The sequence below is a fragment of the Pseudonaja textilis genome, chromosome Z (assembly GCF_049901715.1).
Source record: "Pseudonaja textilis isolate UNSWEBS1 chromosome Z, rPseTex1.2, whole genome shotgun sequence".
NCBI classification, from domain to species: Eukaryota; Metazoa; Chordata; class Lepidosauria; order Squamata; family Elapidae; genus Pseudonaja; species Pseudonaja textilis.
In genome coordinates, this window is record NC_142008.1 from 128,357,241 (window position 1) to 128,382,581 (window position 25,341).

At 42.1% G+C, this 25,341-nt stretch overlaps 1 protein-coding gene across 3 annotated transcripts; it reads left to right on the forward strand.

Annotated features, from left to right (window-relative positions):
* The first annotated feature begins 1,523 nt into the window (after positions 1–1,523).
* On the forward strand, positions 1,524–24,430 carry TRIM72 (tripartite motif containing 72). 3 transcript variants are annotated; one of them, XM_087918246.1, is made up of 7 exons: positions 1,524–1,779; positions 9,951–10,378; positions 11,977–12,072; positions 14,107–14,337; positions 15,005–15,027; positions 19,592–19,710; positions 23,313–24,430. In XM_087918246.1, the coding sequence occupies exons 2-7, from the start codon at positions 9,974–9,976 to the stop codon at positions 23,882–23,884; spliced, it is 1,446 nt and encodes a 481-aa protein (XP_087774372.1). In that variant the 5' UTR covers positions 1,524–1,779; positions 9,951–9,973; the 3' UTR covers positions 23,885–24,430. The 3 variants fall into 3 exon arrangements, with proteins under 3 accessions (XP_087774372.1, XP_087774375.1, XP_087774373.1); XM_087918247.1 differs by lacking the exon at positions 1,524–1,779 and adding an exon at positions 1,910–2,924; XM_087918249.1 differs by lacking the exon at positions 15,005–15,027 and having other exon boundaries at positions 14,107–14,360.
* The last annotated feature ends 911 nt before the right edge of the window (positions 24,431–25,341 follow it).

The following is a 25,341-nucleotide window of genomic DNA, read 5'->3' on the forward strand; positions in this document are numbered from 1 at the left end:
GTAAACCTTTATATGACTACATGGCACCTGAACAGTGTCTAAGAGCAGATGGTTTTTCAAATTATAAAAAGGACTGATGGAACTGTCTTAAGTAGAAAGAAAAGGGATTAGTCTCCCAATGAACAGATAACCTCCACCCTGTAACTCGGTACATCGCTATGCCGCTACTTCAGATTAATTCGCCTTGTCAAAAAATAAACTAAATTCTGAAAATCTGTCAAAATTTCTCACAACTTAGTTATACCCAACAAAATCAAGGCAGGGGTATTTTGAGTTTCTTTCTCGTGTTTCTCCTTTCTCAGGGCTAAGTAACTCTCCTCCCCCCAAAACTCTTCATGGGTCTATTCTCAGTCATTCAGTCATGGTTGTCCCAAAAAGGTTTCTTGGATGAGAAGCGAAATGTCTTCAAAGAAAAAAACAGAAAGAAAAAAAAACAAGGTCTAGTTGCCTCTTGAAAAAAGCACCGTCATGGTGTTCATGGGTCATTCATGCCTTCCAAATTTCCCAGGGCCTGACCTACATCCCATCCCTCATCAGCCGCCAAAAAAGCTAATGCAATCCTAAGTTGCATTAACAAAGGGATACAATCAAGATCAAGTGAGGTATTAATAACACTCTGTAAAGCCTTAGTAAGATCACACCTAGAGTACTACATGCAGTTTTGATCACCGCATTATAAAAAAGATGTTGAGACTCTAGAAAAAGTACAGAGAAGAGCAACCAGGATGATTAGGGGACTGGAGGCTAAAACATACAACGGACGGTTGCAGGAACTGGGCTTGGCTGGTCTAGTGAAGAGAAGGACCAGGGAAGGCATGAGAGCAGTCTTCCAATATTTGAGGAGCTGTCACAGAGAGGAAGGGGTCAAGCTATTTTCTAAAGCGCCTATAGGCCAGACAAGGAATAATGAACAAGGAGAGATTTAACCTGGAAATAAGGAGAAACTTTCTGACAGTGAGAACAATCAACCAATGGAACAGAAGTTGCCCTCGGAAATTGTGGAAGTGCCATCCCCGGAGACTTTCAAGAAGAGATTGGACTGCCATTTGTCAGAAATGGTGTGGTGTCTCCTTCTTGGGTGGGGGTTGGACTAGATGACCTACAAAGTCCCTTCCCACTTTGATTATCTGTTTATCTGTATGGAATGATACAATTTGCTGCAGGCACTGTGACTGCCTCTGTAGGTGAGCATTCAGTCTTCAGTCATGAGTCTCCCTCCAATACTCCCCATCATTTCTTGTAAACCAAGTCTGTTCACCTGTCACCCCATCCTTGGCCACCTACTCATTTTTCTCCAGTTATTACGCCCTTCCCCCCACATCCAGTTACAAGCTGGTAGTCCCTTGCAATTTCATTGGCTAGGAAACTGGATAGCTTCCTTCCGCAGCTGTTCTAAGTACTCAGAAATCCAAAGGCTGCCTTCCAATGGAACAGAGTCAGGATTTTCACAGGATGAAGTATAAAATTAATTCCTAGAGGGGTCTTGAGAATCTGAGTAAATAGAAGGGTGCATCCCCAAACCTAAGCATTCCAATAATGTGTCTGGTGGGAGTAAGGAATGACCTTACCATAGCAATAGTCACCTCTACCTCCTCCTATTGAGAGATGCACGTAGAAAATTGAATGCCATTCCAGAAATATGATGCATCATTGGGCTATATATAGGAAGATCTGGGGTGGAACCAAGAACCACTCACTTGCCTTCTACATCTGTCCTGGGATGGTCACTGATCTTTCAGTCCTGGCAATCTGCTCTACCTTGAATAATCTTCTGCTCTAGTAAGAATCCTTTCCTTTCCTTTCCTTTCCTTTCCTTTCCTTTCCTTTCCTTTCCTTTCCTTTCCTTTCCTTTCCTTTCCTTTCCTTTCCTGTCCTGTCCTGTCCTGTCCTGTCCTGTCCTGTCCTGTCATTCTCTCTCAGTCTAGGAAGAAGGCAGAGGCAAACGCTTTCTGAAAATGTTGTCTAGAAAACTGCAGGGATTTGTGCATGTAGTCATATATAAAATGCATCTTTTGCAAATGCTTGAGGGAAGGATAGAAGTAAGTCAAATTTTGCAGAGAATGGCTCTTGTTAAACAGTCCAGTGGATCAGAGGAGAGTAAGGTCCATCAAGAAGAGTAGCAACAATCAATAGGTCTATTCTTTTATAGATAAGGTCTATCAAGCATGAAGGATATCTTCTTTCTTTCTTTCTTTCTTTCTTTCTTTCTTTCTTTCTTTCTTTCTTTCTTTCTTTCTTTCTTTCTTTCTTTCTTTCTTTCTTTCTTTCTTTCTTTCTTTCTTTCCCCCCTCTCTTTCTTTCTTAAATTTATTTGCTGTCTATCTTGTGTTTCAGGTGATTCCGAGCAGCTTCAATCCTATTCAAACCTTGGTTTAGCATAGTGTATTTAATAGTTTGTTGTTGGCTTGTGTTACAAAATTTTGAGTTCTGCAGGGTTTTTCCTTGATTATAAAGGTAGAATTCAGTATCATTTTATTTTCTGTTTAATTCAAATACAATGAGTTGCAGTGGCGCAGTGGTTAGAGTGCAGCACTGCAGGCTACTTTTGCTGACTGCCTACAACTTGGCAGTTCAAACCCCGCCAGGCTCAAGGTTGACTCAGCCTTTCATCCTTCTGAAGTGGGTAAAATGAGGACCCAAATTGTTGGAGGCAATAGGCTGACTCTGTAAATCGCTTAGAGAGGGCTGTAAGGTATTGTAAAGCGGTATATAAGTCTAAATGCTATTGCTATAAGGCAGGGGTGTCAAACTCGCAGCCTGCGGGCTGGATGCTTCACGTGCTTGCACTGCCCCCATCCGGTTTAGCAAAGGGGGAAAAAGTTCCGTATACATCATTGCCATGATGATGTGAGTTTGACATCCCTGCTGTAAGGCAAGAAACCCCTGAAATGAGTATGATGTGGCTCAGCATAATGCAAGTATAGGTAAATTATAATTATATATGGTATGTTACAACCCAAATGATTTTCAAATCTCTGCAAGAAGGGTTTTTTTTTTTCACAATGCCTAGAATTTCTATAATTGGCTGGTAACTCTAACTAATCTACATAAATGCTTGTTGATCCAGCCAATATATTATACTATAATAACTAGAATGGAAGGCAGAAGAGCAGAAACTATTGTAGAATTTCTACAATACATTAATAATTAATGTGTTATATTTGGGGGTAAAGAGTCCCATGTGGATATTAATCAGGCATAAAGTGGATTGCAATTTTCTTTCTTTTTTAAAATAAGTTTTTAAACAGAGAAAGAAATGATTATGGGAGTTCTTTTCAATTAATTGAATGAAAGATTTTCAGAAAGAATACTTTAATATACAGTATATACAATATTCTGTTAACAAAATTCCCTTTAATACTATAAACATCGATTCTAAGCGTGAAGTATTTGCACCAAGACAAATTCCTTGTGTGTCCAGTCACACTTGGCCAATAAAAAAAAATTTAATTAGTATACTATAGACAAAGAGTACGGTAAAAATCTTTTAAAATATGTGGCAAATAAAATTCACATCCTGATATGAGTCTTCATTCAAACATGTAACTTTCTGGTGATCTTCAAACAACCAAGAAAGAGATAGAAAGAAAAAGAGAAAGAAAAGAAAGAAAGAGAAAGAGGGAGAGAGAGAAAGGAAAGAGGGAGAAAAAAGAGAAAAAGAGAGAAAAGAAAGAAAAAGAAAGAAAGAAAGAAAGAAAGAAAGGGGGAAAGAGAAAAGGAAGGAAAGAAAAAGAAAAAGGGAGAGCAAGAAAAGAAAGAGAAGAAAAGAGAGAAAGAGAAGAAAAGAAGGAAGAAAGGAAGGCTGGAAGAGAAAGAAAGAAAGAGAAAAAGAAGGAAGGAAATAAGAAAAGATAGAACATTTCTTCACATAAATTCTATGGTTGAATTTACAATTTCATGCAGTGCAAAACATTCCAAACCTCTCTCTTTAGGTGCAGATTAGATTAAAATGCACCCATATATTGCTGAGAATGAACAGAAAGGAGAGGCAGCCATCTCTCCAGATCACAGCACTGTTTTTCAGCTATCTCAATGCTATTACCTTCTGAACTATTTATAGAAAATTTCCACCCTTCTTGCAAACAGCAGCTGCGTTGCAAGTTTAGCATTCCTCTCTTGCTTAAGGCAAACCAGACTAAGTCGGTTTCTCGTGCAATGAAAGCAACCATTGTGGCACAAAGGGAAAGCGGTCAGGAAAGCGGGTTAAGTCTGTCTCCCCAAAGTCAGAGGGCTGGGCACATTGGGTGACTTCAGCATGGCACTGCCTTGCAGGCAACCTTCAAAAACACGGAGACTAAGAAGGAATGATGCTTCAAATGCCATCTTCTGAGCTTTTTTTTTAAAAAAAGAAGGCAAACTAAACATCAAAACCCAACCATCCTCTTCCATACGAAAAAAAAAAAGAATGAAAATAAATACCTTAATCCATATTTAATCCCCACATCTTGTGTGCCATTAAAAATTAGACCATTGGCAAATACATCCAGGCAGTCCTCGATTTACAATCATTTGTTAGTGACCGTTCGAAGTTATAATGGCAGTGAAAAAAGCGAGTTATGAACGTTTTTCACCCTTGTGAGCTTTGCATCATCCCCGGGGGTGACCTGATCAGAATTTGGATGCTTGGCAACTGGCATGTACTTATGACTGTTGCAAGTATCCCAGAATATGGTTACCTTTTGCGACCCTTATTAGGGAAGCCAGATTCACTTAGCAACCAGGTTACTAACTTAACTGCAGCAGTTCACTTAACCACTGTGGTAAGAAAGATTGTAAAAATAGGGCAAAGACCCTTAACAACTGTCTCATTTAGCAATGGAAATTTTGGACTCAATTGTGATTGTAAGTTGAGGAACGCTTATTGTTTGCCCTCAGAAATGCTTGCCTTCAGAAGCTGAGAGCGCTCCATCACTGGTGATTTTAAAGATGAGGTTGGGCAGCCATTTGCCTGAAATGGTATAGTCAGGGGTGGGATTCCACCAGTTTGCACCTATTCGCTAGAACCGGTTGTTAACATTCTAAGCAGTTCGGAGAACCGGTTGTTAGAAGAAATTACTGGCCTAATCCTATAAGGAACGCAGGAAGGAAACATTCTGATGTTGCTTACAGAAACTGCCTCTCCGTTAACCGTTATTACATTCTTGGCAGGACTAGACTTCCTGTCTCAGGAACTTCTCTGGAGTTTTTTTTCCCCTCCTTTGCTGGCACTTTGCTTGTGTGGAGTGACCATTCAAAGTTCCAATGGCACTGCAAAAAGTGACTCATGACCATTTTTCACACTTACGACTGTTGCAGCATCCCCACAGTCATGAGAGGCCAGGCGAGGAAATGTCAATAACATGACCACCAAGCCATGTCCACCTGGTCACATGACCACCAAGCCACGCCCACCAAATAAGTCATGCCCACAGAACTGGTTGTTAAAAAATTTGAATCCCACCCCTGGGTATAATCTTTTGCTTGAACAGAGGGTTAGACAAGAAGACCTCCAAGGTCCCTTCCAAGTCTACTATCTTTTTGGCACAAAAAAACTTCTATTTGTCATTCTCAGCACGGGATGAGATAGCTTCTGGAGAGCCTCCAGAGCCCAGGGAGGCCATTTTCGCCCTCTCGGAGGCTCAAGGTAAGCCTCCGGAGCCCGGGGAGGGTAAAAACAATCCCCTGCCGTGGTGCAGGAGGCTGACTAGACCATGCCCACCATGGCCACACTCACCTAGCAACCAGGCAGAGAACTCCTTGCTAAAATTTTTGAAGCCCACCCCTGCCTCCTTCCTATTCCTTCTTGGCACTGTCCTCTAATCCTGTCATAGAAATTATTCTGGGACATAGCTTGATTGGTTTTCCAGAGGTTTGGTAGATCCATGTTCAGAGAAATCCCAGTTAACAGAAATGGTGGAGGTGTCACAAGGATCATCCCTAGAGAGCTCATCTCACTCACGTCACACCCTTCCACATGACGACAGGCAGACATGGAACAGAGAAGGACCAAGAGATCAAGATCTTAAATAAATTTTGCCTTGAGTTCTCTGGAAACCTTGTTTCAAAGGTAGATTCCCCCCATTTTAGCCAGACTCCCCGAATCTGGTCCTCTGTAAAGGAATTCTAGGAACTGAAGTGAAAGAACTGAAGACCAGCAAATGAAGGAAAGCTGCTTCAAATTGATGGGAGCCATGCAGCAAAGATGTTCTTGGCCATCTCAGTTTATTGCAAGGGAACAATGTACAGGTAATCCTCGATTTACAGCTGTCCACTTGAAGTTACAATAGCACTGAGAAAAGGGACTTGACCTTTCTTCAGGCTTACAACAGTTGCAGCATCACCCCAGCGATGTGATCAAAATTCAGATGCTTGGCAACTGACTCATATTTATGACAGTTGCAGTATCCTGGGGATCATGTGATCACTTTTTGTGACCTTCTGACAAGCAAAGTCAATGGGGAAGCCAGATTCATCAAACAACCATTTTACTAATTTAATAACTGCGTGGTTCACTTGACAACGGTGGCTGGAAAGGTTGTAAAATGGCAAAACTCAGTTAACAAATGTCTTGCTTAACAACAGAAATGTTGGGCTCAATTGTGGTTGTAGGTTGAGGATTATCTCACTGGAAATAATTTAGGCAGTTGGATTCACCATAACCCGAGGCTGAATCTTCCATTCCTGGCATAATGTGGTTCCTATCCTAAAACTCTTAGCAGCTTTTTTAAAAAAATTGTGTATTCACATTAATCTGTAGGGGCAAACAACTGTGTGCTCAGGACTTTTTTGAGGCACCAAAACGTATCTAATTATTTTTATACCAATAAACTATGCGAGTAAAGCCTTGCTGATCAGAATCTGGTGCAGGGTGGAATGGAAGCATAATTTTTGCTTTGGTCAACAATTTAAGCTTGTAGCACAACCCTTGTTTCACAACAAGAATGCCACATCAAGGGGAAACCAACCTGGCGCCATCCATCAGTCAAAGGAGAAGCAGCTGCAGTAGAGTCTACATCATAATCTTGGCCAGAAAGAGAACTCTGCTGGAACAGTTGCGAGTTGACCTCTGATTGTAAGAAAGACACATTCTGCCTTATCTACTGACTCAGTGCTAAAGGCTGTTGTGTTGTTTCAACATTTTCTAAGGTGTTTGAGAACAGTTTTATTAAAAGCCAATATATGCATTTTCAAAATGTATATTTTCTTAAAATTTTCACTGTTTTCTATTGTGAAAACTCTACTGAGGATTGATTTTAACAAGATTTGCTTGAAACAGTTCTACTTTATCCTTCAGTTTTTAATTTCCAGCTACTCAGATAATGTTACTTTTTTCTTCTTCTTGTTTCATATCCGTCATCGGATGTTGGTGATCATGTTGGCGATGCTATTCTTATCAATAGCCGTACGAAAAAGTGCTGTTGAGTTTTGTCCAAAACGGTCCCCTAGATTTTGAACCCATGATGTTGTTCTTCTGCCTGGACCTCCTTTGCCTTCAATCTTTCCTTGGAGGATTAAGCGAAGTATGTCGTATTTTTCTGGGTGTCACATCACACGTCCAAAATACTCTTAACTTCCGCTTTTTTATAGTTTTGATGATTTTCCTTGACTTTCCCAAGTGGCTTATCACCTCCTCATTTCTGATTTTGTCAACCCAACTTGTAGGTAACATCCGCCTGTAAATCCACATTTCAAAGGAGGAGGAGGAGGTCTGTCAAAGTGGAAATAATAGGATAACAGCATTAATTGGGACTCTCTAAGCTGTTACAGATTTGACAGACAGATAATACTAGACACAATATTTAAAAGTTGAATATACAGTTCTCGATTTACAACCACAATTGAGCCCAACATTTCTGTTGCTAAGTGAGACATTTGTTAAGTGAGCTTTGCCCCATTTCACAACCATTTTTTGGCCACAGATGTTAAGTGAATCACTGCAGTTGTTAAATTCCTACCATGGTTGTTTAGGGAATCTGGCTTCTCCATTGACTTCGCTTGTCGGAAGGTTGCAAAAGGGGATCACATGACCCTCAGGACACTGGAAAAGTCATAAGTATGAGTCAGTTGCCAAGTGCCTGAATTTTGATGATGGGGACGTTACAACCGTGTGAAAAATGATCATAAATCAGTTTTTTCAGTGATGTTGTAACTTTGAACAATCAGTAACTTGACCTTGAAGACTATCTGTAGTTACGGCTGCCATATCTGGGCTGAAAAAAATCTGAGCCTTCCCAAGGTAACACTGAAGAGATTCAGAAAACTAACCCACTACAGATAGTCCTTAACTTACAACCACAATTGAGCCCAACATTTCTGTTGCTAAGCGAGACATTTGTTAAGTGAGTTTTGTCCCATTTTACGACTTTTCTTGCCACTGTTGTTACCGTTACAGTTGTTACAGGTAGTAACATGGTTGTTAAGTGAATCTGGCTTCCCCATTGTCCTTGCTTGTCAGAAGGTCGCAAAAGGGGATCATGTCGCCTCAGGACGCTGCAACATGAACTGGTTGTCAAGCATCGGAGTTTTGATCATGTGACCATGGGGATGCTACAATGGTGAAAAACGGCCTTAAGTCACTTTTTTCAGTACCGTTGGAATTTTGAACAATCACTAAATGAACTGTTGTAAGTTGAGGACTACCTGTACTGTCATTGTGGTAGCTTGCCAGATTTTATAGCACCAATATGAGAGTCATCATTAGCCCTGTCAGGAAGCCCTCTTCAGGGAAGGAATTAAGGAACTTGACCCCAATAGAAATCTGGAGATAAGGAGAAAGAATTTTTGGTGGAAGGTCAAAAATACTATTCTATGCATTATTTTCAGTCTACTAACCCCTACATTTCTTGAAAGTTAACAGTGGGAACAACTGAGGGGTGGGGGTGAGGTTGAGATAATTTAACAAGATCTATAAAGAGGGATGAAATTTCATAGTAGGCCTGTTTCTGGCTACATGATTCTGGGATGAAGATATGGATCTCCAACTTCGCTGATGGAGACTCAGAAATGTTCTTGTCTTCTTCTGATAAACCTCCTGTATTTGTTCACTGCTGCTTTTCTTAGCAGGAGGGAAAGTACAGAAGGACCAATAGTGCTAGGTAGAACCAACCGAAATTTGGCAGAGCTGGAAGTTCACTTAACCTGAATCTCATGCTAAAAGGGAACCACAAAGTTAGAAAGTTTCTTTAAAAAGTTATAACCAATATTGAAAACATACATCATCTTATTGGGACATGTGCCTCCCCCCGTTTTTTTACTGTAATTTCATAATTTCAATTTTGGCCAGTGATCTCAAAAGCTTGAGGAGATCTAGATTTTGGAGAAGGCCTGGAGTTAGGACAACTTTATGTTATAACTACCAGATGTAGAATGCAAAGTTCCAGACCACCATTAGATGGCACCCTTAAAGTGCTGAGAACAACACTTTCCTGCCCTCTAATGGCCATTTGGATATTTGCAGGCCAGTTTTGATAGCTCTACTCTCTTTGGAAACCCACATATCTCTTTCCTCAAACAAAACATTCTCTACCCTTGTATCCCAACAGGGCCAAAATGTTACACAAGATGGGTGGGGTCTAAATTTCACATTACTATTATCTTCTACATCTTTCTTGATAGGGGGTGGCATAGTTAACACTGCCTAATCTCTATGGAGATTCTCAGTCATCCAGATCATGGTTGTCCCATAGGTGCTTTTTCAAAGGCAACTGGACTTCCTTTGTTTTTCCTTGAAGACATTTAGCTTCTTATCCAAGAAGTTCTTTTCTGAAACCCGAAGAAGCTTCTTCAATTGTCAAGAATATTGTGAGGAAGTAACCACGAGGTCATCATGCATTGAGCTCTTTATTCATATTTTCTATGTTTGGTGTTGGTTGCGCTGCAGAAAATAAGGCGACCCTGGTGTTTAATGGGGGCAGTAGTAGAAGTCCAAGCAAATGAGATTCTGGGTTCCCATTGTCATTCTTGGTTGCCAGGTTCCTGTCTCTCCATCATCACCATGTCCAGCTCTAAACAACGCCTCATACAGGGCATGCACCAGGACCTCAGCTGCCCCATCTGTCTCCAGCTCTTCCAGTCCCCTGTGACGACAGAGTGCGGGCACACCTTCTGCCAGGCCTGCTTGGCCCGTGTGGCCACCGAAGAGTCTGAGGGCAAAACTGCTCCCTCGTGTCCCACCTGCCAAGCCCTCACCAAGGTGGAGCAGCTGCGGATCAACCAGCAGATGGAGCATTTGGTGCAGTCCTTCCGGCAGGTGCCTCGTGATCACTGTGAAGAACACCTCGACCCGCTCAGTGTTTACTGCGAACAGGACCGGCAGGTGATCTGTGGGGTTTGTGCCTCTCTAGGCAAGCATAAGGGGCACAACATCATTACTGCTGCTGAGGCCCACCAGAGGATGAAGGTAAGAGGTTGAGATGGAACACAGTCCTAAGGGCTTGGTGTCTTGTTCCTCCATCAGTGTCAGTCCAACAGGCACACCTAACGTGGATTCAGTCAGGCCATTGGTCAACCCAGCAAGAACAGGCTACAGTGGGATTGCAAGCAAGAATTTTGCCGGTTGAAGAAATACCAAGGGTTAAACCTGGTACCATTCCTGCAAAATATATGCCTTCCCTCTGAGCTAAAGTCTTTGTCCTAAAGCAGGGATCTTCAAACATGACAGCTTTAAGACTTATGGACTTCAACTCCCAGAATTCCTTCTCCAGTCATATTAACTCAGGAATTCTGGGAGTTGAAGTCCATAAGTCTGAAATTCGCCAAGTTTGAAGACCCTTGTCCTAAAGTATGGATCTCAGGGATGGGATCCTACTGGCATAATAACTGGTTTGGTAAGCGTGCGCTTTGTTGCTGCGTGTGTGTTTACAAATCACTGGCTCCTGCAAGGATTCACCTTCTCCTGTTGATACGTGGCACTCGGTTGTGCCACGCAAAGCAGCTGAGGTGGAAAAAACAGGGAATAAAGCACAGCCTAAAGCCCAGGCGGGTGGATGGGCCGAACAGAAGATCAGAAGATCATAGCAGCAAATCAGTTTGGTCTCGGCTGTTCTTCCGAGAACCGGGCTGAACCGGTAGAATCCCACCCCTGATGGTTGGGCATGTTATTGATTGATTCTCTCAAGCTCTGACATTTTATGAAAATTTACAAGAAAATTACATTAGCTTCCAATAAGCTTCCAGTGTGACTAAGGTGTGGCTGTCACTTATGAAGCCCTGTGTAGTTAATACTCAACTTATGATCACAACTGAGCCCAAAACTTCCATTGGAAGGCAGTTGTTAAGTGAGTTTGGCCAGATTTTATGACCTTTTTTGCCTTGTTTGTTGAGCAAATCACTGCAATTTGTTGAGTGGTCCTTCAGTGAATCTGGCTTCTCCCATTGACTCTGCTTGTCGGAAGTCGGTTGGGCAGGTTACAAATGGTGATCACATGACCCCTGGACAGTTAAACGTCATAAATACATGCCAGTTGCCAAACACTTTAAACTTGTTTGTTACTCTGAGTCACCTTGGCAAGGTTCATCTGGATGGATGGGTGGGTGGGCAGATGGGTGGATGGATGGATGAAAGAGTGAGTAAAAGAGTGAATGAATGAATGAATGAAACTACCGGTAGTCCATAGGTGAATCACTGCAGCTGTTAAATTAATAACACAGTTGTTATGTGAATCTGACTTCCCCATTGACTTTGCTTGTTGGAAGGGAATCACATGACTCCAGGACACTGCAACCGTCATAATGTGATTCAGTTGTCAAGCATCCAAATGTATAGCACGTGAACATGGGGATGCTACAACAGTTGTAAGTGTGAAAAATGGTCATGGCTCACTTTTCTCAGTGCCAACGGTCACTAAATGAGCTGTTGTAAGTTGAGGACCAACTGCACTGTTTCCCTGAAGATAAAACAGGGGATTATGAATCTCCCGGAATATTTGCTCCAAATTACTTGTCAAATGAAATTTCTGTGTTTCGTCTCTCCTTGCTTACCATCTGGCCTAATTGCAGAAGCAGCTTCCCCAGCAGCAGGTCCAGCTCCAAGAAGCCCAAATACGCAAGGAGAAGACAATTGCTTTGCTGAATCGGCAAATAGCAGAAGTTGAGGTATCAGTCCTGGATGTTTGTTTGTCCCTGTGTGAGAGACACTCCGATAGGTAGGTAGTAGAAAGACCACGTGGTGATTTACAACGTACAAGATCTATAAAGATACAACATTAAAACGTTGGCTCACCAATTGCATTGCTCCATGCTAAGTAAACACACGCCTATCTTACATGTACATGTATACAAACAACATACACAAACACATGACACAGGTATTGTACGGACCTACATCTAGTTTATAGTGTAGAACTTATATTCTACAAACTTTATATTTAGGGAGAATATTCTTATCCTATGTTGCCTGTTCTCTTAGTTTTTCCTACTTGATCTTAATTTTAATAGTTCTGTATTTACCTTTTTATTATTTTATAAGCCACCCAGTTGTTAAAAAAATGAGAGGGTGGCATATAAATTAAATATACATATTGCACAAACATAGGGATGTGCACACGAAATATTTCAAGCATATGCTCAGTAGGATTACAGTGATTGCTAGATTAATTACATTTTTTTTTCTTAATACTATTTAGGAACTGTAGTTTAGTGTAAATCTGTGACTGTTGTGATATTTCACACCGGACTCCTTCATAAGAGAAAATTACTCTAAAACCAGATTAAATTCATATAATGGAGATGCTCTCTAGGTGGGTATAAGCAAGTTTTAGAAACACTGATTACAGATAAACATTTTTCATCAACTCATCTGTGTACTGTTTAAGGATCAGGCCACACAAGCAAACGAAGAACCCTTCCCACTTGTCCTTCCCTTGTGTTGCTAGAGTCAGAAGAATAATTTCAGCTTCCAACTCAAGCAGGCGTTGTTCAAGAATAAATCATAATGAAATCCAGACAACTGTGAGGAAAGGAAATGTGTTTATTCCCCAAAGCAAAGAGGTTCACCTGTGGGAGTAGCTACAGAGAACATGGGGTACAAAGGGCTGTTTTATAGGGAAATTTGTCCTCAGAATGGCTTGAGGAATGTGGGTGGGTGTACATGTTGATCCAGAGGAGGTGTTGATTAAATCAAATGATGTGGATTGCATTTCTTCATTTGAACTGTGAGCGTTATAATTATGTTTACACTGTGTTAATTTAGTTTTGTGTGTTTGCTTATGTGTGTTTACAATTTGAAACAAATGTTTAATTAATTCTTATGTTTGCTATAATCTTAAAGGATTTTAGAGGCTGTTAATAAATAACTTTGTTGGGGACCTTGCTTAGTTAAAATTTGATTCTGTACACACCAATGGTCAGAATCTTTTTGGCTTGGTGGATTGGCCATGAAGTGAAGGGATAGTTCTCTATGTGTGGCAGGTGCGTGTGTGAATGTGCACAACTCCATTTGCGCAAGCAGTCGGCACATGTGCCTGCCACTTGCACAAGTGGAGCTGAGTGCATGCGCACACTCACCCACTGCATGTACAGGCCAGTTCCGAATGAGTAGTGGTTAAGGCTCGGAGGTTTGGGATTCCTTGCTATACCATTGTTGGAAGTTAAAACCTACCCCTCTCCTAGAAAAATGAAATATTTTAGGATCTATTAAAAAGGCAGAATATTTCCCATAAAAGAGTAGAATCAGGCAGAAACGCACCCCCCCCCCCCACCTTTGTCAATGGGCCATTAAGGCCTGGGCCAGTCTATTCTATATAACAAAGATGTACCTCCTTCGAGCAGAGCTATAGTAGGAATTGCCCAAAGCCCTTTCATTACCCAGCAAGAGTCAACCAAGCCTGGGACTCAAAAGACAACCTACCAAGTTACCCCTGCATAGCCCATGGCAGTCTGACAACCAATCAGAACACAGGCTCAAATTCAAAATCCAGAGAGGGCATAAAACCCAGGGATTCTCAGTACTTCTCCCCTTTTTTCTTTGCCCAAGCCATGTGGTCCTGTCCACCATTAAAGCATCTTTCCAAACAGCCTCCATGTTTTCAGTGTTTTTTCCACCACTTGGAACTGAACCTAGAAGGACATTTCTCCCAACACAATATTTCTGACACAATTACATAACTTTATATGATCTTCCCACACTAGGAAACGGTATCACGGTTCAAACACCAAGTAGCAGAGCAGCTGGGGGTCATGCGGTCTTATCTGGGAGCGCTGGAATCTTCCCTGGGCCAGGAGGCCGAGAAGGTGCAACAACAGGCCTCTGAGGCCTTGCAAAATGAACGCAAGACCATGGCCCGCTACCTGGACCAGCTCAAGCAGATGGAGATGGTCCTGGGCGAAGTGCAAGACGAGCCACAGACTGAGTTCCTGAGGGTGAGGCCACCTCCATTTTGTTTGTTTTTTCCAGTCTCGATGACACTAAAAACCAAACCAAAGCCTGTTACGCTTCTGAATTGTATGCTCAACCTTATTGTAGGCATACGCGGTGTACAAATAGTCCTCGACTTACAACCATTTATTTAGTGACCGTTCAAAATTACAACAGGTGGCTTATGACCGTTTTTCACACTTAAAACCATTGCAGTATCCCCATGGTCACATAATCAAAATCTGGATGCTTGGCAATTGTCTCATAATTAGGATGGTGGCAGTGTCTCAGGGTCACATCATCCCCCTTTTGTGACCTTCTGACCAGTGAAGTCAATGCTGGTCAGCCGGATTCACGGGAAGCTGGATTCACTTAGCAACCATGTTACTAACTTAACAACTGCAGTGATCCACTTAATAATCATGGCGTAAAATGGGACAAAATTCATTTAACACATGTCTCGCTTAGAAATTATAAATTTGGGTTTCAATTGTGGTTGTAAGCCAAGGGTTATCTGTATTTGTATTTCAGTTTTTCATTTCCTAACCATGTCGGTAGGAATTCAAGAAGTCATGACCCTACAAACGGAAGGGCACTAGTTGTCAAAATCTGCTCTAATGATGGAAAACTACATGAACTTTGCTAACTTCTGCTTTTTTTTTTCCTCTACAGAAATATTGTCTGGTTGCCAGCAGGTGAGCAACTATCCATTTAAAACAACTCACCAGCCAACCCTCTTCTCTGAATTGTGTGCATCTCTGAACTGGAGAGGGGGGGTCCTTGGTTCTCTCTGAATTTGGTGGCTTTCTTGTAGATGTTTCATTATCCAAACTAGGTAACATCATCACTGCTAATAGGGAGTGGGCTTTGCACTCTCTATACTCTCTGACTCTCCCTATTAATACTAAAAATGTTACCAGTTTGGTAATGAAACTTCTAAAAGAAAACAACCAAGGCCAAAGAGCACCAAGTACCCTTCACTTAAGTTCTTCCTTACCAGAAAAGATGTTCTTAGAGCCCAAAAGAAGAGGACAGGGACAAATGATGACACGTACGTGACAATATGACATAACTGATACTTCCTATGTGCGTGCATCAGACATTAGAATAGGGGTACACAATTTCATCCTTTGCGCAGCGATGACACACCATCAGTTTAACTTCAATGTTACTTGTTGAAGATGCTCTTAATGCAACCTGCAATTCACTTGCATTTTAAAGGAACTGATCGTAGAATTCCTGTGTAGTTCTGAAACTACAGAAACAAAGCCTTACTAGAATCTCAACAATTAATTAAGTTTGTCTGTGTACAAGAAGAACAAGAGGACAATGCTCTGAATTAAAAACACCTTCCTGCCATTCACCAAAATCTCCAATGTTCCTTAATATTAAATTAAATATTAAATTAAATATAAAATAAAATAAAATAAAATAATAAATATTAAACTATATAAACGCAGAGGTTTTCTTAGTATATATGATTTATCATTTTCTTGTTTGTATGTACCCCGAGAGCTTATGCACCAGAGACAAATTCCTTGTGTGTCCCATCACATTTGGCCAATAAAGAACTATGCTATGCTGTGCTGTGCTATTCCATTCCATGTTACTCTCTTTAATTTGAGACCTGATCTCCCAGAGTTTGATTTGAATTATAATTCTTTTATTTGGCTTTTGTTATGTTGCAGTGATATGTGGCATTAATTACTCAACTTTGTATATCTTCCTTTGGGATCTTCCCTTCCATTTCTCCCTTTCTCATCCAGCCATTGCTCTATTTCCCTGGAGCCCATTCAGTCTTCATCTGTCTCGCCTTGATTCTGTCTTTATACTTTCCCATCCCAAAGATTCTTCTCTAACTATTAATTGTACTAAGGCTAATCCTCAACTTATGAACCCAATTGAGCCTAAAATTTATGTTGCTAAGTGAGACTGTTGTTAAGTGAGTTTTGCCCCCATTTTACAACCTTTCCGGCCACAGTGTTAAGAGAATCACTGCCATTGTCACATTGGGAACACAGGTGTAAAGTAAATTCAACTTCCCCATTGATTTTGCTTGTCAGTAGGTGGCAAAAGGTGATCACATGACCTCAGGACACTGCAACCATCATAAATACGAATGAAGAATTTGGATCATTTGATCATGGGCATGCTGTAACTATTGTGAAATAGATATATATTTGTTTTCTTATGTTTTCGCATATGTATGGTATTTAGGTTTCTTCGGGTATTTTTCCATGTCTTAATATTTGTGCTTTTATTATAAGCGATGTTTTGGCAGAATCTCATGTGCCATCCTCAGGCTTGTGTTGTTAATCTTGTGTATCAGGCTTGGCAGCCGTTTTTTGTTTGAGCACCAAATTCCAACAAAAAACAGCTGCCAAGCCTGACACACAAGATTAAAAAGAACCCAGTACACAAGCCTGAGGATGGCAGATGAGATTCTGCTGAAACGTCGCTATAATAAAAGCACAAATATTAAGACGTGGGAAAATACCCGAAGAAACCTAAATACCACACACACACACACACACACACACACACACACACACATCCATATGGTGTTTAAACAGTTAGTTCTGGATATCATTCATATTCATCCAATTCATCATATCAATATTAGTAAACTCTATCACATTTGTCAAATTTAAGTAATCCTCATTATATTGTTTAAACATATATAAACAAAAATGCCTAACTCCTCATCTTTATCTGTATCTTCATCTATGTCTTTTTTGTTCAATCTAAACATTTCTCTATTATATATAAACAAAATTAAATCTATCATTCATATTGATCCAATTCACACTAACAATGTTGGTAATCTCTACCACATTTATCAAATTTAAGTAATCCTCATTATATTATTTTAAAAAGCCTAACACCTTCTAGTCTTTCTATCTATTATTTTTATTCATTCTATATAAATTTATGTTCTAATATTTCTCCCATCTAATTTTGTTTCTTCCTCCTTTAGCTTACAATCAGGCTACTTAAATCTTTAAATGGCAATTCTTTCTATCCATCATCTCTTCTGCTCCTTAATGCTTCAATTCTTATCCATTTTTAAATTTGCCTCCCCCACTCCTCATCTTTATCTCTATCTTCATCTGTATCTTTCTTGTTCAATCTAAACATTTCTCCCAATACAATCTTATGCTGCCAATTCTCCCAAATGTCTGCCCATGTCCCAATCTCCTTATCAAAAGTATATTCATGTCTCTCCAATTGTCAATTTGTCTGTTCTATTTTCTTTGGTCTTTCTTCCTTTATAAGCTGATTTGTCAGCTCCATCTATCTGTTCTTTCTGCTTCTTTTGCTTGCCATTTATCTGGTCTTCCTCTTCACTGAGCTATTGCTTCATTTGTTGATTTTTCTGATCCATATTCTTTTCCGTTCATGTTCCCTTTGCTGGCTTAAGTAATCCATTTCACCCAATCTTTCGGTTGATTCCACCAATCCACGGGAACTTTTCTTGATTCATTGTTCTTTGTGAGATGTTTTTCATTTTCTCATCCATCCCATCGGTCAAATCCATATTTTGGAACAACAAAAATGTCTCATTAATCTTTTTTTTTTAAATGTCTCATTAAAAAGTCCTTGTCATTTCCACAGCTGTTCCCTCAGCTCCAGTCATAGTAATGATAAAGTGGAATAAACAATCATGCCTCAATCTGATTCAGAGAGTCCAAAATCATAAAAGTATGGTTTATTTGGTTTATTTTCTAATCATTAATAGATGACGCTCTCCTTTCAATTTTTTTCCAGCAGGTGTTTATTTCACTCAATCTCCATTTCTTTCAAAACAAAATCAATCATTTAAACGAGCCAATTCCAGCATTTACTCAGTACTCTGATAGTTTTATTCCAGCTTCCCAGAGTCTCTTTTATAAAATGTCTTTCTATTTTTCCACCTCTGGTAAGCACAAGGCAGTAAACAGTTAAAAGTCCCAGCCACTAGCTATCAAGTTTCCTCCTCTGTAAATTTCTAAGAGTTTAGGGGTCACATTTCTTTTCTTCAGCAGATGGCACTTTCAATTTACTTTTCAGCATGTCTCTTTAAAAATATTTTCTTCTGCCGCTTAAACAGTTATAGTTTTAGACCCTCTTCTCTAGGTTTTTTTTTCTTGGAGTAATTTTAAAAGAAAAAAGAATAATTTCATCCAGCAACAATCTCTGTTCACTGCTTTTTCACTCCTGAACTCTCTTGGGTATTTTGGTTGTCCCCAGCTTCATGGCAGCCATATTGACTGCTGTTGTTCCTCGTCTTTGGATGAGGGGGATTTTCCAAGTCAGGAAGGAGAGATGTGGCTCTCCTTGACCTGCAAGGTACCCCCCTTTACTTCACAATCCCTATAGCGGGGCTATGGCTTTCTGAACTCTCCGATGGGGAAAGCTAGGAGCGGGCCTGCGGAGCTCGTGGTCCTTGTCTCCAACGGCACTGGAAACACAGCTTTTTTCAGTGCCTTTGTAACTTGAATGGTGACTGAACCATAAGTTGAGGCTTATCTGTACTGTAAACCTTTAGTTTCTCTGGCTCTGCTGCCATTGTAAATAAGCCTTCCCATTCTTGCTCTGTAAGTGGCAGCATTTGGAGAATGATTTCTATATATTCTATATATAAAGATATGGTGAATGGTTGCAGGAACTCGGCATGGCTAGTCTAGTGAAGAGAAGGACCAGGGGTGACATGATAGCAGTGTTCCTTAAGGGGCTGCCACAGAGAGAAGGGGGTCAACCTATTTTCCAAAGCACCCGATGGCCAGACAAGGAATAATGGGTGGAAACTGATGAAGGAGAGATTGAACCTAGAAATAAGGATAAATTTTCTGACAGTGAGAACAACGAAACAAGTTGCCTTCAGAAGTTGTGGGAGCTCCATCACTGGAAGTTTTCAAGAAGAGACTGGACTGCCCACTGTCAGAAATGGTATAGGGTCTTCTACTTGGGCAGGGGGTTGGACTACAAGGTGCTTTCCAGCTCTGTTATTGTATTCTATCTGACCATCATCCAACTTTTCTGTATTTCACCCTGCTCTCTCCAGATAGGTTAGATTGTAACAATTCCCTTAAAATATGGGTCTTATCTTCCAGAATATGTTGATGGGCTGTTTGTTTGGGAATCTTGTTTTAATAAACAATTAACTATTGTTAAATTTTATTAAATTTAATAAGGGGGAATCTAAAAGAAAAGTAGGGGAATCCTCTCCCCTGCCGCCCTCTGTGATAAAGCTGTCTCCTCCTTTTCTTCTTCCTGTAGATTACAGAAGATCCTGGGGGAATCTCCACCTATTGCCCGCATGGACATCCAGCTCCCCATAATTTCTGATGAGTTTAAGTTTCAAGTATGGAGGAAGATGTTCCGTGCAATAATGCCAGGTAGAGATCACCACTTGCAGGATAAGGCTGCATATGGATTTTTTTATAAAGAAGTTGGCCCTTTGTATCCTTTTGCATGCAAGAGTTGACGTAGGGGCTCCAATTTACCTTACTCCAGTCTATATATTGCCATTACAAGTACAGGTTATTATAGCCTCTCACCAGTGGTGGGAAGCAAAAATTTTCACTACCGGTTCTGTGGACGTGGCTTGGTGGGCATGGCTTGGTGTTCATGCGACTAAGTGGGCGTGGCCAACTCGATGTCACTCATGGCAAGGTGGGGCAGCAGAGACAGGGCAATTTCCTACATACCTTCCCCCACTTCCACCCTTGGGCTGACAAAATAAAAGCCCATCTAAAGATTGTGACTGCCTGCTAAGTTTGCCTTGCTGAATGGGTTTTGTTTTGGAGTGGTTTTTTTTTTTTTTTTTGCCAGAAGCCCCTTGGAGATGCACTATATTTTTTATGGAACAATTTCTGCACCGCCAAATCTTACTGTATGTCATTGTTGTGGCGCTGCTTGTTGCTGCTGCAGGCACTGCTGCAGTCGTCAGGCTGCCCAAGTAAAGAACCACTGCACTGGGCAACTGGGAGGAGCAAAGGGGGAAGCCAAGGCACTTACCCCATAGCAGCCAACTTCACACTCTCTCGCTCCTGTGTGCACTTTTTCACTCCAGCTCGGCCCTCCCGGCGAGCACAATGAGTACAAAGGGAGGCAGATACCATGCCTCTGAGGAAAAGAGGAGGCAGCAAAGCCCTGGCTGTCGCCCTCACCTCCCCTACTTTTGCTCTTGGCTTCTTCCATGGGGACTGAGGAGTGACAATGAACAACCATCAATGTCTTTCAAAGAGGGAAGCTTAGCACGAAGTAATGGGGAAAGGAGGGGCAGCAAGGGTGGGCGTACCTTGATGTACAGTGGGGAAAAAGGAACAATGGCTCGGTCTCTTGCCTACAAAAGCGAGGATGGAGTCTTTCCAAGCAAGCCACAACAAGCAGCAGAAGATCTAAAACTTGGGTGCTCTTAAAGTAGATCTTGAAGAGCTGGAAGACATTTTGCTAGATTGCCACCAAACTCATCATTGGGAGAGTTGTAGACCCTGAATACATGAGAAGTGTTGGGCAGAATTCTTCCAAAGTTCAGCCAAGCCTCCTCTTCCTTCTCAGCCTCAAACATACACACAGAGCAAACATGTACACACCTCATGGTGCTGGAGGGACTTGCCCAAGCATTGTCTCCTTGTAGAAGATCCCGGTGCTATGAGGTGTATGCTTGTTTGCTCTGTCTGTATGTTTGAAGCCGAGATGGAGGAGACCACTTGGTCAAACTTTCCCTGCCTCAAAAGCTGCTTGGGAGGCAGCTGCCATGGCCTGTCACTTTATGGTTCCTCCCCCTCCCTTCTGCCATCTGGCTTCCGTGTGTGAGTGATAGGGACTGGGAGAGTCAATCCCTTTTCCTTTAGCAGCGGCAGCCCCGCTGGGCTGCCTTTGCACAGGGTTGGATGGCAGGCGGCGTTGAAGTACCTTAAAGGGACAGACTGAGGCAGCTGCCTTCTGAGCAGCTCCACTGCAGAGGGAGGCAGAAAAGTTCAGCCAAATCTTCTCCTTCTCGGGCATTCACACAGAGTGTACACACATCTCATGGCACCGGGATCTTCTGTGAGAAGATGGCATGTGGACGAGGCTGGTGCAAAGAACAGGGTGGCAATGGCGGTGATGGGACTGCAGGTAGTTTTAGGTGCAAGAAGCTTGCAGCCACCAGTCTTTTTTGGCGTGAGAAGCCTCCAGCCACCACCTCTTTGCCAGCCGGAACCGAGCCAGCAGAGGCAGCTGAAGGCTTCTTGTGCTGAAAACTACCGGTGGCTGGAGGCTTCTTGTAAAAGGCAGCCAAGCCTCACCATGTCCCCCAGCACCACTAAGGCAGTCCTTCAGAATGGAAGGTAAGCAAGGTGAATGGGTGGCATGTAAGCAGGAAAAGGCCTGAGCCAGGAACTGATGTGTCCCCTGAACCAAGGTGGAGGGTGAGTGACCGGGCTGCATATGGGTGGAAGGATGGTGAGAGCCAGGTCTGAAAGGTGGCCGAGTCTCACCATGTCCACCTTAAGATGGCGGCCTAGGCCAATCCGGGAGTCGGACCTCAACTGGAGGTTGCGGCAGCAGAGGCAGGTAGGTTGGGCAGGGAGTCGACTTGACCGGGGCTTGTGGTGGCGGTGCCCTAGGCCAGCCTGTTAAGTATGGTTGGTGGGTCCCATAGAGACACGAGGCTCAAGTAGTGAACAACAGCTCTTTATTAAGGAGGCAGATTCTGAGACAAAAAAACCCCCAGCCGCGGCAGCCCTTTATATAGAGCTGGCTGAGGCTAGGCAGCCTATGACAGTCTTTTAAGCTTGCCGTGCTTGGTTTCACCCAATCGCGGCAAGCCCTGTACGAACCAATCAGGGATGTTTATATCATCCAATCACGGCCTGGGTCTTCCGGACCAATGGGAATGCAGGTCTACAGCCTGCTAGTTTGGAACACAGCCCACAAGTCCAGTCGACTGGGGCTTGCTTGCAGGCTTACACACGCAGGGAGATCAGGGCCATGGCGGAAGGCAGACAGCAACGGCGGGCGAAGGCAGGCTAGCAATGGCAGCTGAGTGGGTGAGATGAGGAGTGACTGGGCAGGGCAGAGTGGGGTGGGATGAGAAAGTGGGCTGGAGTGGGGCCAGCCAGAGGTAGTATTTGTGAGGTCTCCAAACTAGTTAAAATTTTCACTACCAGTTTGCCCGAACGGGTCTGAAGCGGCTGAATACCACCTCTGCTTGTCACATGACTCAACATAAGGTAACATGGCTGCTCTGAGAGCTAAGCTAAAAGTGGATTTTCTAAAGATAATCCAGGTAATTCTCGATATACAACCACAATTGAGCCCAAAATGTCTGTTGCTAAGCAAGATAGAGATTAAATGAGTTTTCTCCCATTTTACAACTTTGCCACAGTTGTTAAGTGAATCACTAGTTGTTAACTTAAGAACATGGTTGTTATGTGAATCTGACTTTGCCATTAACTTTTATTGGCAGAAGATCACAAAAAGTGATCACAAGACCCCAGAACCTTGCAACTTCATAAATATGAACCAAACATTTGAAATTTGATCATGTGACTGCGGGATACTGCAACAGTTGTATGAAAAATAGTGATGTCACTTTTTCAGTGCTGTTGTAACTTCAAAAGGTCACTAAATGAATGGTTGTAAGTCAAGGATGATTAACTGTATTCAGTATCTGTGTTACTCAACTCTGTTTTTCCAAAATCAAATCAATAATTTGTTGGGAAGACTTAATTCAAAAATAAGAGAGACTGAGGCAAATATTTTGCAGTGGGTGCATGACTGGGAAGCTTCATCCAGAAAAGCAACTTCTGTTCATTTCACAATGAAATATCTTTGCATGTTAAGGAATGAATAATGCAGAATGAATAACTGCAATCATTCTTATGCTATTTTTTTTTAAAATGTGTAAATTCCATGCACTGATTAAATCCTCTCCATGAAAGAAAAGAAGGGAAAAAAGAAAAAGTCCTTATTTTCATATTGCCTTTTTCCCCCCCCTGTCCTCCTGAAGCTTTGGAGAACCTGACCTTTGATCCAGCCACTGCCCAAGCCAACCTGGTGGTGTCCGAAGATGGGAAAAGAGTAGAATGTGTTGAACATAAACAAGCCGTGAGCACGGATGACCCACAACGGTTTGACAAGTCCAACTGCCTGGTCTCACGCCAGAGCTTCTCACAAGGAGAACACTACTGGGAGGTGACCGTAGATGACAAGCCCCGTTGGGCTCTGGGCATCATCTCAGCTGAAACTGGGCGCAAGGGCCGCCTTCATGCCACCCCGTCCAATGGCTTCTGGCTGGTGGGTTGCAAGGAAGGCAAGAGCTACGAGGCCTATGTGGAGCACAAGGAGCCCCGGTCTCTGAAGCTGGAGGGAAAACCCAGCCGAATTGGCATCTACCTGAGCTTCGACGATGGCCTCCTGGCCTTCTACGACGCCAGTGATGAAGACAATCTAGTCCAGATCTTTGCTTTCCGCGAGCGCTTTACAGGCACAGTCTACCCCTTCTTTGATGTCTGTTGGCACGATAAGGGCAAGAACAGCCAGCCTTTAATCATCTACACCCCAGAGTCACAAGAGCGATAACTAACCATACTCTGGTATCTTCTAGACCAAGGGTCTCCAACCTTGGCCTCTTTAAGATTTGTGCACTTCAACTCCCAGAATTCTTCAGCCAGCAAATCTGGCTGAGGAATTCTGCAAATTGAAGTCCACAAGTCTTAAAGTAGCCAAGATTGGAGACCCCTGTTCTAGACCAGCCTTCTAGACCTAGGTTCCTCTTAATATGCTGAGAATGCATCATCTAGCATCCTAAAATTCTAGACAATTGTAATCCCAAAGGCTCTGGGGTACATCAAATGAGCAAAGGCCGCTATAAATTCACCCATTATCAGCTCATATGTATAGTAGATGATAATTGCGGTCTTCAGAGAAGCTGTTTCTTACTAAAGCTGCACATTACATTGTCCTCCCCAGTTACTGGCAATTTTAACTCCATTGCACCCCGACTCCTAAATCATAGCCACGTTCAATTTGATGAAAGAAATGTCACTGTATCAGCACCAGTCTGCCATCTAAAATTTGGAATCTTGACAATTTTCTTGGTTTAGAAATAAAGGTTTATTATCCTTGTACCGTGTTCAGTAAAGATAAAACACACAAATGTCTGCAGACTTAGGAAGGAGAGGGGATGACTGGGGCTCGCCAAATTCCAGAAAGACAGACTAGTGTTTCTCAACTATAGTAACGTTAAGAGGCCTGGACTTCAACTCCCAGAATTCCCCCAGTTAGCATAGATTATAAGGGATTGGAGATCTAAATAGCTCCCTGTCTATAGCTGCTTTTTCTGTCCTATTACATCAGGAGTGTTGAACTCGATTTCATTGAAGGCCGCATCAGGGTAATATTTGACCTCGGAGGGCCAGTGGGTGGGCAAGTTCGGGCGTGGCTGTGGCTGTGGTGGCCATGGGCATAGCCATGGTGGCTGTGACACGGGACTCATGTCGGAGGCATCTGTGGTGGCCAACTTCTCTGAGACCCTCCCTCACTCTCATTATAATCTATCTCCCTTCCTTCCCTTTTTCCTTCCCCCTTCATACTTCTTTTCTCTTCCTTCCCCTCTTTCCTTATTTTTCCTTCCTTGCTCTCTTTTCATCTTTCCTTCTTTTTCTTTTTCTTTCCTTTCCTTTCTCTATTTGCATGCTTAAATGCAAAAGGGGAAACATTTCTCCTTTTATTTTGTTTTTTTAAAGTTTGTTTTGTTCTACCAGAGAAAATGGAGCTCTGTTTTTGCTGGCAGAGGCACCACGGGCCAGTCCTTTGCTATTTTCAGGCCAGTCCTGTGGTCCAGATCTATGTACCCCATGGGCCAGATCCGGCCTGTAGGCCTTAAGTTTGACACTCTTGTATTATGTAGTCCTTATTCTATCGCTATAGTCCTCACTGGAAATTGTCACTTAAAGACCAACCATTTTAAAAATACAATTTTTTGTCATTTTTTAAACAAACATGTCAAATTGGTTGAAAATTGATAAATATCAATA

Excerpts from the sequence above, each read along its gene's own strand:
- TRIM72 (XM_087918249.1), top strand. The coding sequence starts at position 9,974 with ATGTCCAGCTCTAAACAACGCCTCATACAGGGCATGCACCAGGACCTC. Across the intron at positions 10,379-11,976 it reads AGGCCCACCAGAGGATGAAG|AAGCAGCTTCCCCAGCAGCA; the intron begins GTAAGAGGTTGA and ends GCCTAATTGCAG. Across the intron at positions 12,073-14,106 it reads GGCAAATAGCAGAAGTTGAG|GAAACGGTATCACGGTTCAA; the intron begins GTATCAGTCCTG and ends TTCCCACACTAG.